We start from the raw sequence: 16,754 nt of genomic DNA, 5'->3' as shown, positions 1-16,754 counted from the left end.
TACCTACATGCAGGCAATACACACGTACACATAAAATTTTAAAAATTAAAATAAATTTTTTAAAAAGTTAAAAATATATCATCATTTGGCAATCACTGCAAATTGTTTCTGGGAGAATAGATTAATAGATAACAAAATTAAAACGTAAACATTTTGTGAGGATAGAATTGTATCTATTATCAAGTATTATGCCACAAAACATTAATTCTAGAAGGGGAAACAGTAATTTGCATGACCCTACATATCTAACCTGAGTGTACCTCATTGGTTGTGGAATAAATAGACCTGGTTGTACCTCCCAATATGATGTATCCAGAGGACTCTGTAGTATTTCTCTGTTGATCTTCTCAAAAAGAAGAAGATGACCTGAAAGAGAAGAGCAGTAGGAAACAGGCCTTAATAAGGGAGATATGGATAAAAATTGGGTTAGTTTAAGGGAGGGGGGAGAGAAGGGGAATAGGAAGAGGAGAGGAAGAGGAAGAAGGAGAAAATAGACCATTTAACTGGAGGGACTTTCTACAAAATAATTGCTCTGGTCTCCTCAGAATGTCAAGGTTAAGGAAATAAATTAATCTGAGTATGTTCTAAACTGAAAGTTACTAAAAAGATATAAGCAGTATATGACGCTAGGTTGCATGTTAGACTAGAAAATAGCTTTTCTATAAAGAACATTAGTGGATCATTTCAAATTTGCCTAAGTTTGTGTGAGTATTACTTTCCTAATTTTGATTGAACTATGATTATGCTTGAACATTTTTTTTCCTTTTGAGACACAGGCACTATAAAGAGTTTCATCTTCCACTACTTCTCAAACTATTCAGCCAAGTATACATTGTGAGTTTAATAAAGAACCATAAGATGCAGCATTTGGAGAATCCAGAGAAGGATTTGCTGAAATTCTTTGTACTGTCTTTGCACATGTCTGAGATTAAAATAACAAAAATATTAAGTCTTTTATACTCAGTTCCTCCTCTTCGTCAGGTTTGGCTCTGTCTTTACTCATCCACTTTCTTGTAGTTATAAAAATCTTTAATCAGAGTGATATTGTACCAAATCAATGGCTTCTGCTAGATAATAGGGACTATTACAACCACAATCGAGCTGAGTGGTGCTACATTGATATTTCACTGTGACTATCTTGAAGCATTGAAATCATACTTGTGAGTGAGCTGAATAGTTTTTAATCCTTCGTCATTTGAAATGTTATTAATGGAACCATTTGTAGTGTGTAAAGAGACATAATTCTGTTCAAATAAGCATGACTCCTGTTGAAATGGCCTATCAGGATTGGACAGTGGAAACCATATGGTTTTTCCTTTTCCCCCTGTGGAAAGTCTTGATGACTAATCAGTTTAATGCTGCAGCTAGAGGACTGGGGCCATTCAGAATGACCGCTCATTAGACAATGGAGCCAGATGGCTTCTGGAGGACAGAAAGTTTAGTTTAGGTTGAAACTTAGATTCGTTTCAAGCTCTTCACATGAACTGACTTGACATCATTTGGGTTAATAAGCCTCTTTAAACACAGCTGATGTTGATAGACTGGTGAATTTATATTTGCTCTGATGAGATCTTGCTTGTTGTGTTTTCCAACACCATGTATATGTCAAAAAGTGAACTTCAAAAAAAATTTTTTTAGTATTTTCATTTTGGGGGGTATGAGTGTATTGCCTGCCTGTGTGTGAGTGCACCCTGGCAGAGGTCATGCAGTGCCTGTCAGAGGTCGGAAGAAGGTGGAGAATTTCCTGGAACTGGAGTTACAGATGGTTTTTATCCACCATGCGGGAGCTGGTGCTCTGCAAGAGCAGCCAGTGCTCATAACCACTGAACCATCTCTCCAGCATCCCCCCAATTTTTTTTTTTTAAGTGATCATTTTTTGTTGTTATACGATTGCATCTTCTGTGTCGCTCAGGAAACTATGAATTGAAACCTCTACCTAGAAGTGTTTTATTAACAGCCATTAACATGAGTAGAAGCTCTATGTTCTTTTTCCTTTGAAAAAAAATCATTTCATGGACAAATGTTTAAAATGCACTTCAGGATCTGGTATGTTCTAACTGAAACTAATATCCAGGTTGCAGATATTGCATATGGTAGAGTATTCTTTTTGTGAGTCACTGTAAAGGCACGTTATTAGCAAGCACCAGTTCTGGAAGAAGATTAAGAGGAAACTGCTAATGATAATTAACACTGAGAAGTGATGCTGAAGACTGACTGGCTGAAGTGGAAGTTTTTAGTCATATTACTTTTTAAGCAAGCTTTGTTCTTAATTTCAAATGTTACTTTTTAAAAAATTATTTATTTATTTTTTTAATTTTATGTGTATGAGTGTATTGTCTGCATGTATGAGAGTGTACCCCATGTCGTGCAATGCCGCAGAGGTCAGAAGAGGGCTTCGGATTCTGCTGGAGCTGGAGTTAAGGACGGTTTGTAGCCACCATGTGGGTGCTGGGAATCGAACCTGGGTCCTCTGCAAGATCAATCAGTGTTCTTAACCGCTGAGCCATCCCTCCAGCCCCAAATGTTACTTTTTTTTCTTTTAATTATTTTTATTTTATGTGTATGAATGTATTGCCTGCATATAGGTAGGTGTACCTGTGTTGTGCAATGCCAGCGAACATCAGAAGGCATCAGATCCTTGAAACTGGAGTTACAAACAGTTCTTAGCTACCATGTGGATGCTGGGAATTGAACTTGGGTCCTCTGCAAGAGTAGTCAATGCTCTTAAACACTCAGCCATCTCTCCAGCCCCTCAAATGTTACCTTTTTAAAAAATTTATTATTTTTATTTTATGTGTATGCGTGTATTTCCTGCATGTAGTTAAGCACACTCGTGTCATGCAGTGCCCGCAGAGGACCGAAGAGGCTGTCGGATCCCCTGGAACTGGAGTTATGGACAGTTGCTAGCTGCCATGTGGGTGCTGGGATTCAAAGCTGGGGATCCCCTGGAACTGGAGTTATGGACAGTTGTTAGCTGCCATGTGGATGCTGGGATTCAAAGCTGGGTCTTCTGCAAGAACAGTCAAGTGATCTTAAGCCATCTCTCTAGCCCCAGTGTTACTTTTTTTAAGGTTTCATCTTCCACTGCTATTCGATAATATACCTTTTATATTGTAATCTGTTCCTTAGCTTGTATTTTTTATTTCATATACCTCCTCTTAAAAATTCTGTTTAATTATACACACATGTGTTCCCTTGTGCATGTGTGCACACGCATGCATGCACACGTGCATGCACACACACACACAATCACACTTTAATCTACTTCTAACCCAGATTATTTAGCTCCATCTAACCAAACTGGTTTTTTTTTTTCTGGTTTCATATGCATGTGTATTTAACATATTTGGCATATTTGTCTTATCTTGAACTGTTATTAAAAACCAGTCTGTATTGGCTTAAGCAACAGACATTAGAGTTCTGGTAGATTTAGTTCCTGTGTAGCACACTCCTCCTGGATTAAGATGGCTGCCCTTTCTTGTGTCTTTACACAGTATAAAGAGCAAAACTATGGTTTCTTAGTCTTACAAGGAACCAATTCCATCATGATGGCTCCATCCTTATAACCCCATCTTTACTAATTACTCCCCAAAGGCCTCACCCCCAGAAGATAAGGGCTTCAACATACATATGGGCAGAGGGGGCTGCACATACATTTATTCCATAACAGTAACATAGATCTAAACAGCCTTAGCTAAAATCTTTAGGTCAGATATAAAGTTCAGAATTTTTCATTTTTTACATAATAGACATGTATGCACCCCCCTATGGGTCCTTTACTTGTTTTAGTTTTCTGTTTTGATTTATTTTCTTGGAGTCAGTTTTGGGAGCGGGAGCCTTTCTATGAACCTGTACATCTTAACTACTGTTCTTTTTCCATTTCCTTTTGGATATTGGACAAGGGTCTCCTGCATGGTCAAAAAAAATTGTTTTCACCACTGAGCTGTATACCCTTAGCTCATTTTATGTGGTTTTACTAGTTTGTCTTTATACCTGTCTTTAGATTTTGAATGAATGAGGATCAGTTTTACCTGATAGTCTCTTCTCCCTTGGTGTTCACTTTAGGGGTGGGGATGGGCTCTCTCATTTTCAATGTGTGTAGGTTTTGTGTCTTTGATTTATTCTACGTGAAGTTTCCTGAATATATAAGTTAATATTTTCCATCAGGTTTGGAAAGGTTTTTGTTTATTCTTTAAATATTTCCCCCTCCTTCTTTAAATCCCATTGTGTTTTTATTAGTCTGCTTAATGATGTCTCACGTCTTTTCACTTTTCCTCATTGTTTCTTCTTTCTCTTGCTCGGTTTAGTTCACCTCACTTGACTTTTCTTCTCTTTAATTCTTCTGTGTGCTCAAGTCTGCTGCTCAGTCCTCTCATGAACCTTTTATTTATCATACTTTTCACCTTCAAATTTCAGTTCACTTCTTAATAGTTTTTTGTTTTGATTGATAACAATATCAATTAGAAAGTAATATGCCATATTTGCTAAGACATTATTTTAAGGCATTGATTTTACTTTATTTTTTTCATTTTTTTTCCTTTTCTTCATCTTTTTTTCCCCTTTTTGAGACAGGGTCTCCCTGTATCCCCAGCTGGCTTGGATCTCCTTATTGTAGATTGATTTTTTTGTTGTTTTTGTTTTTGTGTTTTTGAACACATTGAGATTAGATGTTTGGTTTCCTGATGTACCTATGAATTTGTTCTATACCCTCTATGTGTACTATATTTTCTTGGTTTGGTTCTACGCACGCTTCTATATTATTTATTTATTTGATGATTATCCATCCTCAGGGTTTCTTGATACTACCTGCCCAAGATCATTATTTGTTTGTGTGATTCTTATGAACTGGTTCCATATGGTCTTTATTCTTTGTTGTGTGTTCACTCTACTCCCTGCACAGCTAGATAGTGATTTAGATAGAGATTTCCTCAGACTTGCAACCAATGTCTCCCAGCCTTTACTTACTTTCCTCTTGTGCAGTCTCATTGTCAGCCAGCAGTAGGAGTTTAGGCCTTCTTAGATCTTTCCTGAGCATGCGCAAAAGCCTGAGTACACGTAGCTCCTTCATGGCTCTGAGGAATATGAGAGCCTCAAAACTCTGATGTATCTCATTCCCTAAGCTTTTTCTTTTTTCAGCTTCTTGGTTAGTTTATTTTTTGGACATTGTCCACTGGCTCTTGAAGTTATGAAGTCCATAGATTTCTTGTAATTGTTTTCAGCCAGCACTCCTCGGAAAAAGGCTTTTAGCTCTGTGTGAACACCAATTCAGGTCAAGTACACACAGCCTTTAAGTACAGTCTTCTAGAGAACCACCAGCCAGGTCAAGTCATGACAATTTTCTGGGAATAAGACTTGAAAAGAGCTTCAACCCTGTTTTGCTGCCTTGTATTACCTCTAGGCTGCTGGCTTCTGTGGCTATTTTTAAAGACAACCAACAGCATCAGAGAGGGAAGCTTGAAACTAGAGCTAGTTAAAGTTTCCCAGAATTCTGTGTTCTCACTAAGATCCACTAATTTTTTCTTGAATTAATGCTCTTGTATTGCTGTATCCCTTTGATTAATTTCCATATGTAGAAAAATAGATTTAAACAATTTATGCTAGTTTGCTTATTGCTTTTATGAAGAGGAAATCTTCACAGGTTCTTACTCTGCTATTAACAGTGAGTGCCACATCCACAGCTGCATTTTCCTTTTGAAATTGGAGTCCTGGCTACAGTGTAATGCATAGCTTCTAGGTAGACTTCAGCCTTATCACCACTGACATGATCTTTAGTACTAATGCAAGGTCATGTATACATGCAGTTTTCTTGGCCTTTCTAAAGTATTTATCTTTCTTGCATTTATTCTGCTGTTCTCTTAAGTAGCTGATTAAATAGTCTATACAGTACATTGGTGCAATAGCTACAGATTTTGTATTTCTTTGTTTTTTTTGCCAACATGAATATCAAGGAAAGGGAATCTTACCTTCAAGTCCTATTTCTGTGTTGTGTCCAGAGCTACTAGTTGGAAGCTGGCAGTTACACTGCCTCATGTGCCAAGCATTTCTTGTTAACAGACAATTAGAAAGTAATATGCCGTATTTGTCGGTCCTCCATATAAGACGGCTGCCCTCCATGTTACCTAGGTATCAAATATTGTCATCTGAATCTAGTAGAAAAATAATGTTACCCTTTCATGCCCTTTATGCTGAACATTTGTTGCTACAGTGAAGTTGCTTCAAAGTCCTTACCCCTGAAACCCTTTATAAATAATGAATTACCAACGGAGGCTACCATAGAAGATGATTGCTATAGCATCACTTTCTCTCAAGAGCCGGCCACAGTGTTCTCGGTCCTCTCTGTTGCTGTCTTTCTTCCCACCAAGACCCAAAGGCATTCTACTCTGAACTGACGAATTCTCCAGAAGACAAGCCTAAAATTGTTTCCAAAGTTATTATTCCCCCAAATCGTCTTGATAAGGCAGGTGGAATAATATGCTAGTATTTACTTCTTTTATCCCCTGAGCATTCTGAAATAGACTTTTTTATTCATGTGTTTCTGTGAACTCTGAACAAAGCAAAGGCCAAACCAAACTCATTTGGGGCTTAGCATTAAAAGTACTTTTTTCTGGGCTAGAGAGATGGCTCAGTGATTAAGAGCACTGACTGCACTTGCAGAGGACCCGGGTTTGATTCCCAGCACCCACATGGTGGCTATGATCTGTACTTAACTCCAGTTCCAGGGGAATCCAAAGCCCTCTTCTGACCTCCACAGGCATTGCACAACACGGGTGCACTCACATACATGCAGGCAATACACTCATACACATAAAATAAAAAAAATATTTTTTTTTTTTTAAAAAAAAGGACTTTCTTCTGTCCACTTGTCAGTCAGCTCTTTAACCCAAGTGTCCGTTGGACTTGTGGGAGAGGGACAGGGAGAAAAAAGCCACTGCCAGAGTCCATGTCTTTCTCATTGAAATAGGCCTTTAGAAACTCAGTTCCAATATATTATTTCCTTTCCTTTTGTTTTTGGCCATTCCTAACACAAAGTTCATATAGTAGGAGGGGAAAAAAAAACTTAAAATGTTTAACATATTTTCTATGGAAACATTTTTATATAATAGTTTCTCCAGTTAGTGCTGTGTCAAGAGTTTGACTTATACAGACTTTTCTGGGTTGAGATATATTTATAACACTCTGTTGGGGGGGGGTGTTTGTGTGTGTGTGTGTGTGTGTGTGTATGAAATCACCTCTTTAGTGTATGTTTCAGTTAATGTTGAAGTCTGTTTGAATGTAATAGAACAAAAGTTTAAAATTTTATTTATTATTTTTATTAAATGAATATGAGTGTATTGCTTGCATGTAGGTAGGTGCACCTGTGTTGTGCACTGCTGGTGGAGGTCAGAAAAGGGTGTTGGATCCCCTAGAACTGGAGTTACAGGTGGTTGTTAGCGACCATATGGGTGCTGGGAATCAAACCCAGGTTCTTTACAAGGGCAGTCAGTGCTCTTTACTGCTGAGCCATCTCTCCAGCCCAGAACAATTTTTTTGATCAAATGAAATTTACACGTTTACTTGTTATTGAAGACTTTTTAAATGTTTTGCCTCTTTCGTTTATGCAATATTAATCAAATAGTCTCATGAAAATTTAGGCACAGTGCCTGGGATTATATATTGAATAGAAATGTAACCTGCATCATTTCAGTTAGTCATTGTTATGTAGTACCCACTCATATTGAGCTTAATGATTTTTTGCTTTTAGAATCAACATTTAGAACTATATTGTAATGAATCTGTTTTTGCTTTTAGATCATTTGGGGGATATTTTTCATCTTAGTTGCATTGCTGTTTGTAATTTCTCTCTTCCTGTCAAAGTAAGTACAGTAGAAGCACTTTCTAAAGCACTTATATAAATTCTTTGATATTATATATTTTGATGCCAAAGTCCATTAGTATAGCCTGTTCATTTTAAATAGCTATTCTACCTTAAGTGCTATATAGCATTAATCCAAAGAATCACTAAAAGGTCCAATAATAGACAGTACTTCTTTCACCCTTTTCAATTGAATGATTTCTGTGGGATGTTTAAGTGAGGTTTTATTTGTTTTCATTGGTTTTCTATGACTCAGCTGCAGTTGCATGCTTAAATTATGATGACATTCTTCCAAGCTGAACTGAAAATGTGATCATAATGATGTAAATTCATTCTTTATAACTTTCTTGTTTTAGTTTAGATAAAGCTCTTCATTCAGCTGGGATAGATTCTGGTTTCATAATTTTTGGAACTAACCTGAGTAATCCATTGAACATGCTTTTGCCTTTGTTACAGACAGTAAGTAACACATCAGTCATTTTATACTCCAGCAAAACATTGTGTCATTCTGTTCCATTAAAGTCAGATGCAGACTTGTGAAACTTAGACATATGTTTGGGCCCTTTGCTAATTTTTTAATTTGCATATGGTTACTACACTGATACTGGTTTAAAGAGTCTTATATTGGCAGACTTTTTATGTGGGATGCCAAGTTTTACAAAAGATGAACTTTTCCAGACAGTATTTGGTTTTGACATTTTTAATGAAGTCTTTTATTTCATATATAAAAATATAACATGTTTATTTTAGGATTTTTCTTAGGATATTTGTACTGATAGCATGTTGGTAGTTGGGTTTTGAGTTTTTTCATTGTTTAGTTTTTGAGGATTTTTTTTATGGTATTATCATATTAACTTAATCTGAAACAGGGTTGATACTTAAATATCAAATATAAATAATCAAGTGTGTGTGTGTGTGTGTGTGTGTGTGTGTGTGTGTGTGTGTAAAATGAAGCTTCCAGCTATTTTATATGAATTTTAGCACTTTTTTAGCTTGGTGATTAAATTTGATCTTCATCTTTTTTCAGGTGTTCCCTCTTGATTATATTCTTATAACAATTATTATTGTGTACTTTATTTTTACTTCGATGGCAGGAATTCGAAATATTGGCATATGGTTCTTTTGGATTAGAGTAAGTATATATTACTTTCTTGTTGTTTTTTTCATTATTTTCTACATTATTTCTATTCTGGCAATTTATCCTCTTTCTTTGTGTTTTTTGAGAAGGGGCCTAACTATTTAGACTAGTCAGGCCTCAAGCCCGTGATCTCCCTGCCTTAGCCTTCCAAACTGTGCTAGGATTATAAGTATGTTCCACACCACCCAGCTCTTATATTTAGAATATGTTAGTTGTATCTTGATGCTAAGAATGACAGAAATACTGTTTCATTTCATGTTAACATAAAAAGTGCTTTTTGTCTAGAGCAGAGCTCTTAAACAGAAGTTGCCCCCTCCCAAGATGTTAGACAATGTGTGGAAATAGTTCTAGTTATTATTTCTAGGGACTGCTGTTGAAATCTAGCAATGATGCTGGGAAACATTATGTACTGTGCAGAACAATGACTCATCAAGCCCAAATGTCAACAATACCAGGACTGAGAGACCTTTGTAGAGAAGATGCATTATTTCCCTTAGTGTTTGATTGGACTGGGCACACATTGACACACAATGAATGTGCTAAAGTTCAAAGATTTCCCTCCCTGTTAGAAGTTAAAGATTACTGTGCTTAGCCCTCTATTCATGAGTTCCTCACCTGTAGGTCTAACCAACCATGGACAGAAGACTTTTTTCTTAATGTTTTGACTGGAGTAAACATGCACAATTTTTTCCTTTCCATTATTCCTTAAACAACACAGCGTGACAGCTATTAATACAGCACTTACATGGCTTATAAGTAATCTAGACATGAGTTAAAGTGTGCAGGGGAGTCTTTTTGGGTTATATGCAAATTCTATGCCCTTTCACATGATGGAGTTTAGCATCTGTAGATTTCGGTGTTACAGGATTCCTGGAACCACCACTCCCCATTCCAAAGAACAGCCGTGTATATTGCTTATTCTTATATTTATTCTGAGATACTTAACAAATTGTAACATGAAGGTGAATCGGACAAATACACTTCCAAGTATAAATAAACAAAAACCCAGTTAAATGTGTTTTTTTTTCTTTTTCATATTTTTTATTATTTTTATTTTATGTGTATGAATGTATTGTCTGCATGTATGTGAGTGCACCCATGTCACGCAATGTTGCAGAGGTCAGAAGAGGGCCTCAGATTCCCCTGGAATTGGAGTTAAGGACAGTACATAGCCACCATGTGGGTGCTGGGAATCGGATCCAGGTCCTCTACAAGAGCAGTCAGTGCTCTTAACCGCTGAGCCATCTCTCCTGTCCTGGGTTTTTTCTTTTTTAAAAATATTTTATTTATTATTTTTATTTTATGTGCATGAGTGTATTTCTTGGAGGTGTATAAGTCCACCTATCCCGTACAATGCCTACGGAGGTCAGAAGGAGGTGTCAGACCCCCTGGAATTGGAGTTGTGGACTGTTGTTAGCCGCCATGTGGGTGCTGGAATTGAACCTGGGTCCTCTGCAAGAGCAGTCAGTGCTTTTAACCACTAAGCCATCTCTCCAGCCCCTAAATGTGTTTGAACTAAAGAAAACTTCTAACTATGGAGCAAAAATAAGCCCTTAGCATTGGTTTAGTAGTTAAAATATTAGGCCTAACAATACAATAATTCTTTGGGTTTCTCTCTAGGAATATTTTATGATTATAGGGCCACATCTAGGTATAAAAGAAGTTGGGAAATGTATGTTTCTATGTGATTTTACTGTCATGTCACCCAGAATAGGAATTCTTTTAGTCTACACTATATTACTGTCTGGTAATGTGGCAGGGAGGAGGCTTCCCTGGATGACTAAAGTGAAAGTGGGGCTCACTATTAAAATGAAACAACTCACATAGATCCTTACATTATAGTTAGCATTTTAATTCCCCTTTCATATAGATAAAAATACTATTATCTATAATCAGATATCCTAAATTATCATAAACTAATTTTAAAGCAAAATATGAGGATGTCATTGCTATTTTATAGAAACAAATACTTACAAATATGTCACATCTGTTCTTATGTGGGAATATTATATAGAAATAAAAATATAAACCATAACCATATTGCTACACCTATAGTTTAAATTCTTGCTCTGAATTTTCAAATAGAACTAGACATAGCTCACAGCTCTTAGTTCTATGAACTTCTGAAAGATGCTTTTGCATAGTAAGCCTAGAAGGTTTATCTGAAGACAGCAGTGTGAAAGCTAGTAACAATTACCACATTTTTTTTTTTTTTGTCTTTATGAGACAGGGTCACCTTAACCCCAGCTGGCCTGGAACTCACTGTGTAGACCAGACTGTCCTTGAACTCACAGAGATCCAGATGCCTCTGCCTCCTGTTATTAAATCACTTTAATTTTTAATTTTTTAATATATTTTATGAAACATTTTTGTAAGAGTCTTTGGATGTAGATTCTCTGGTATTATTTTGCGATAAACTAAGGATAACTATAAAAGTTTTGCAGGTAGAAGATTGTCTTTTTTGTTCTTATAATTATTTTGAATGGCTGGAAATTCTTAGCGTTGGAACATTTGAACCCTATAAATACTTCTCCAGAACACAGGAGCGTGAGTTACAGCTTTTCGAATAGGGTAAAATGCTGAGAGTTTATCACTGTCTTCGTCTTAGCTGTATAAAATCAGAAGAGGGCGAACCAGGCCTCAAGCACTCCTGTTTCTCTGCATGATCCTTCTACTCATTGTCCTTCACACTAGCTACATGATTTACAGCCTTGCTCCCCAGTACGTAATGTATGGAAGCCAGAACTACTTAGTAGAGGTGAGTACAATCTTCAAATTGTAGCTATTTCCTTATTTTAGGAATAATAACAAAAAACTAAAAATTTATATAAATTAAAAAATACAGAGATAATTATTGCTAAAATGTTTTTCATTCCATTTTCAGTAGATTTATGTTTGTTTTATACTTTATAAGATAACATATAGTTTTATTATAAAGTATGTCTTAAGTGGTGCTGTAATACTAAATGGCTGTGCTTTTCCTCAGCACTTGATTCATAATGACTCATAAAACCTCCTCTAAAGCAACTCTTTAAATAATTTTAATAATGTGTCCCCAAAAAGTTCTGGAAAGTGCATTGTGCTTGTCCATTGTTACTGTGAATCTCACAAGAGAGGCTTCCCTGATACCTTGTGAATAATTGGGCTTTTTTTTTTTTACCCAAAACATGACAGATTCCTCCGGGCTGTTTTCCTCATTTCTTGATATTGTTGTCTAATCAAAAGTCAGCAGTGCTTTTTTAAGTTTAATTGGACAGCAAGCTTTGGATTTTGGGCGATTTAAAATATTTTGACTATTTTGGATTCAATGTCTTCTAGTATCTTTCCTTTTCCTCAAATAGCTGTTGCTGGACTTCCAGTCACAGCCTAGCTGTGTTTCACACATCACTTTAATGGTGTCTTTCAGTATTAATCCAGTCCATCCAGATCTCTTTCATCCTGTACTTGTTCTGTTCTTCATTTACTTTAACATGAAATTTGAAAAACAAGCACATCAGTCCCGCCATCAGTAACATCTCTCGTTTTAAAAAGTATTAAATCACTACTTTATTGAATATATTAGTTAGTAATGTAGGTGAACAGCTACATCATAGATCTTTGTGATCCCTGAGTTTGGGAACACCATACTAGATCACCGGAACTGTTTTGTTGTTCAGACCCTTTATTCTCCTTCTGCCTCATCCCTGCACTGCGTCACTAGGTCATGCTCAGTAAATATTCTACAAATGAAGATTATAACTTTACATGGTAAGAACACACTTTTTCCTGTTTCCTTCCTTCGTCCCTCCTTCCCTCTCACTTTCTCCTTTCCTCTCCTTCTTTCCCTTCCTTCCGCCTTTCCCTCCCTTCCTTCCTTCCCTCCCTCCATCCCTCCCTCTCTTCCTCTTCCCTTCCCTTCCTCCTGTTCTCCCTCCCTCCCTTCCCTTCCTCCCTTCCCTCCTTCTCTCCTTTCTCCTTTCCTCCTTCCCTCTCTCCCTCTCTGCTTCCTTCCTTCCCTCCATCCCTCCCTCCCTCTCTTCCTTCTTCCCCTCCCGTCATCCCTCCCTTCCTCCCTTCCCTTCCTCCCTTCCCTCCCTCCCTTCCCTCTTTCTCTCTTTTCTCCCTTCCTCCTTCCGTCTCTTCTTCCCTTCTACCCTCTTTTCCTCTCTTTGTCTCTGTCTCTGTCTCTGTCTCTGTCTCTTTCTTTTTGTGTATGTGACAGGGGATGTTTTTCAAACAGAGTCTTCTCTCATGATCCTCTGCCTCAGACTCCCAACGGCTGGGACTACAAACATAATCCTAGGTGTAAGGCCACTACAGCTTTTTTTCCCCCTTTTGTGATGTCATAATAATTCTGGGAAGAAGTTCTGTCATTTAGTATATGACCTAAAAATATTGTTGCAAGACATCTTAATATTAAATCTACCATAACTTGTCTTATAATTTGTGTTAAATTTACCTTTTAGAAAATTAGATGTAATTAGTAGAAAGTGGAAAATGAAGTTCACAATGTGATTATGTCTTCAATCCAAATATGTTCATGGCTATAATGTTTATATTTTAACTATATTTTCATCTTTCAGAACAATATAACTTCTGATGTTCATAAAGGCAATTCGACCCTTTCTATGCCAAAGAGATGTGATGCAGATGCCCCTGAAGGTAAAGTAGCTATTACCAGCTCTTTTAGAATTTATAATGTGTAAAAACTGAATGGGGTCGCCCCGCAGGAAGATGTAGTAACTCTGTCTAATGAGGCTGTGGCAGTTAAAAAGAAAAGTTTCAGGCAAGGGGGACTAGAGTAGCATTTAAAGGTTACAGAGAATTTGTCAGATATGTGCATCTAGGAAGGCTGTTACAGCTAGAGCAACATTACACACACAAAATAATTTGGAACTTCACAGGTGTGTGTGCTCAAGAGAGTTTGAAACATTGTTATTCCTTTGCTTCATTTTGTAAGTTATGGGGTAAAGGTTGGAATGATGAATGAATGAGGTTGCCGAATTAGAAATGAGATCATCACAAGTCTTGGCAAGTGACTAAAGAACCAGTGAGAAGTTCTAAGAATGATGTAGAAGTTACTGTATGGTTTATTTTTAGCAAGTTGACTCCAATAATTATATATAAAGGAGATTTGAGACCAGAGCATGAAGATAGGAAAGGGGGAATGTGACAGTCATCTAAGATGGTGGCGAGAATTTGAACTAAACAGTAAAGTAAGAAATGAAAGATTTCTGGTATCAGCAGATGAGATAAAAATTAATAAGACTAAAGAGAGGCTTAAGGAATGTTTGGGGCACTGGAGATATCTTGGAGACATTCAGAGAGATTTGGACATGGATGTTAGGAACTAGAGGGCAGAGCATGACAAGGCAGTGGAAGGGACCTGGGAGCATCATCTTCCAAAGGAGAACAGAGACAGAAGGTATAGAGAAAACAGAGAACAAGAAAACTTCATGGTGGAGATAGAGCCAACTGAGTAAGGAGGAACATGAAAACTGTCAGCAAGGATGAATGACCTACATTATCACCCAGCTCAGGAGGATATGCTGCTAAGAGCATCCAAGACAGAATGCTTAAAAAGGATGTGAAGTACTATTTTCTCCTGATTGCAAGGCTGGATAATAAGCTTTTACTACCACCTGAGGGTGGGCAGGAAGTAGCATTAATATATGATTATCATAATTTTCTATGAAATATAAGTCAAACCAGCTGCTGAGAATTAAATGGACCAAGAGGTGAACAACTAAAGAAAGTGGCAGTAGTTTTTGTTTGCTTGTTTGGATGGTTGGTTGGTTGGTTTGATTTTCTTTGTTTTTTGAGACAGGGTATCCCTGTAGCCCCAGCTGGCCTGGAGCTTGATTTGTAGACCAGGCTGGCCTCTGTCTAATAGAGAGCCACCTCCCTCTGCCTCCTGAGTGCTGGGATTAAAGACAGGTGCCACCATGCCCAGCCCAAAAGTGGCAATAGTTTTTGATAGCTCATAAAACAGACTAGAAGAGGAATCCACTTGAAAGTAAGCTATTGATAGATATAAGTATGTATAGGGAAAGATGAAATTATCGATTAGTGTTCTGTTGAATGAATCTGCACAACTGGTATGATTGTTCTTCAACAGTGATTAGGTTGTTTGGAGTAGATGTGACTTTTAGGACTGAAGGATGATTGCGAATTTAAGGATGGAAAGCAAGGTGCAAATCAAGGGATGGAAAGAAGTGTATGCTGTCCAACTTCATGGGAAGTGAGGGGCACTTCAAAAAGAATGCCAGAACTAGGATACCTGGATTGTAGTGGGAAGAGTTTGCAAAGAGAACTGCTTAAATATTGATAGGAAAAGATGAAATAGGTCAGGGTATGAGATATGCATGTAGGATCCCGATGGAGTGTTGTATGTGGTGAAGGATTGGTGAGGTGTCTATTGAAATTGAACCCAGGTCTTAACTGTGTATGTGGTGTGAATGAGTCAGCACTATTGGTGTGAATGAGTCAGCACTATTGGTGTGAATGAGTCAGCACTATTGGTGGCACTTTTGGTAGGAACACTTAATCAGAGTAGAAAATACAAGAAACATGTGTAACCCAGATATATTTAAATCACTCTGTGTCCTTTGCTAGTAACAGAAATTAAGGGAATTATTTTTATGTTTATAAATGAAATTATAGCATGATAATTCAAATTATTTCCAAGAAAAGATAGCTTTCCTAGAAAATTTAAGGCACAGTTTCTGAAGATAGATAGATGTTAGATAGATAGATAGATAGATAGATAGATAGATAGATAGATAGATAGATAGATAGATAAGCAGGCTTCTTGTCAATATTAAGCACATATTCGGAGCTTTTAAAATATTTCATTCATTTTGTCTCATATTTATTAACGATATTAAAATATTATTGAAACCCCAGTTTTGAGTACTTATGGTTAGAATACAAGAGTCATTTATCCAAAAGTAATTTGCTTCATGCTTAAAATAATCTGTAGGATATGATGGTTTACCAGTAGTCTCATAAAGATTATCTTACTATGTTTGTAAAGTTCTCTTAATTAATCCTAACAAGAACCCTGCATGCTTTATATGATTAAACTAAGCCAAACAGCAATTTACAATTAGTTTTAAATTGTATATGCAGAGATCTTTATAATTCTGTTTTTATATTCTTTAACTGCTACTTAATAAACATAACTATAAGCAATTTATATTTAAATGTGAATAGAATAAATAACAAACAGAATTAGTAAAACAAATACATATATTTGAAATTATAAATATTTGAATGAAGTAGGAAGATAAAAGAGCAGTGTGCCTTAGTGTAAACAGCACAGACACTATAAGGACTGCGTTAGATTCTGGGAAAGAAGGAGCACACCTGGAGTTCCTGCCCTCAAATAGCATCCAGCCTAATGGAACTGGGCATAAAAATCAATCAGTGTAGTGTGAGGGAAAAATAAAGAGCACAAAATACTGTATAAGGCAAAGGGGAATAATGATTCATTCTGCCCCGGGGGACAATATAGCATTTCAGTTGGGCTTGGAAGAATAAGTTAAATCTAAATAAGCAAATAAACAACCTGAATGTATTCTAGCCAGAGGAAAAAAATCATGCATTAATAAGACATAAGTCATAAATATATTTGTCTTGTTTAGTAACAATAAATTGTAGCAGGAGCAGTGAACATGTGAAGAGTGCAGTGAGGGAAAAAGCAAAATAATATGTTTCCAATGACAGCATTTGCTAAACCCAAAATCTTATTCTGTGTCACATTTAATTATTTTATGTGTTCTT

The 16,754-nt window shown here is 36.7% G+C and overlaps 1 protein-coding gene across 2 annotated transcripts in view; it reads left to right on the top strand.

Moving 5' to 3' along the window:
- Positions 1-16,754, top strand: part of Lmbrd1 (LMBR1 domain containing 1) — a 114,108-nt gene that overhangs the window by 82,161 nt on the left and 15,193 nt on the right. For both annotated transcript variants that reach the window (XM_029557798.1, XM_008856280.3), the window contains 5 exons: positions 7,789-7,853; positions 8,209-8,311; positions 8,880-8,984; positions 11,599-11,748; positions 13,553-13,631. In XM_029557798.1, coding sequence (XP_029413658.1) covers positions 7,789-7,853; positions 8,209-8,311; positions 8,880-8,984; positions 11,599-11,748; positions 13,553-13,631 — 502 coding nt within the window. The remainder of the gene's footprint in view (positions 1-7,788; positions 7,854-8,208; positions 8,312-8,879; positions 8,985-11,598; positions 11,749-13,552; positions 13,632-16,754) is intronic.

This window comes from Nannospalax galili, unplaced genomic scaffold (genome assembly GCF_000622305.1).
Source record: "Nannospalax galili isolate Female #2095 unplaced genomic scaffold, S.galili_v1.0 scaffold206, whole genome shotgun sequence".
NCBI lineage: Eukaryota > Metazoa > Chordata > Mammalia > Rodentia > Spalacidae > Nannospalax > Nannospalax galili.
This window is presented reverse-complemented; position numbering and strand designations above follow the sequence as displayed.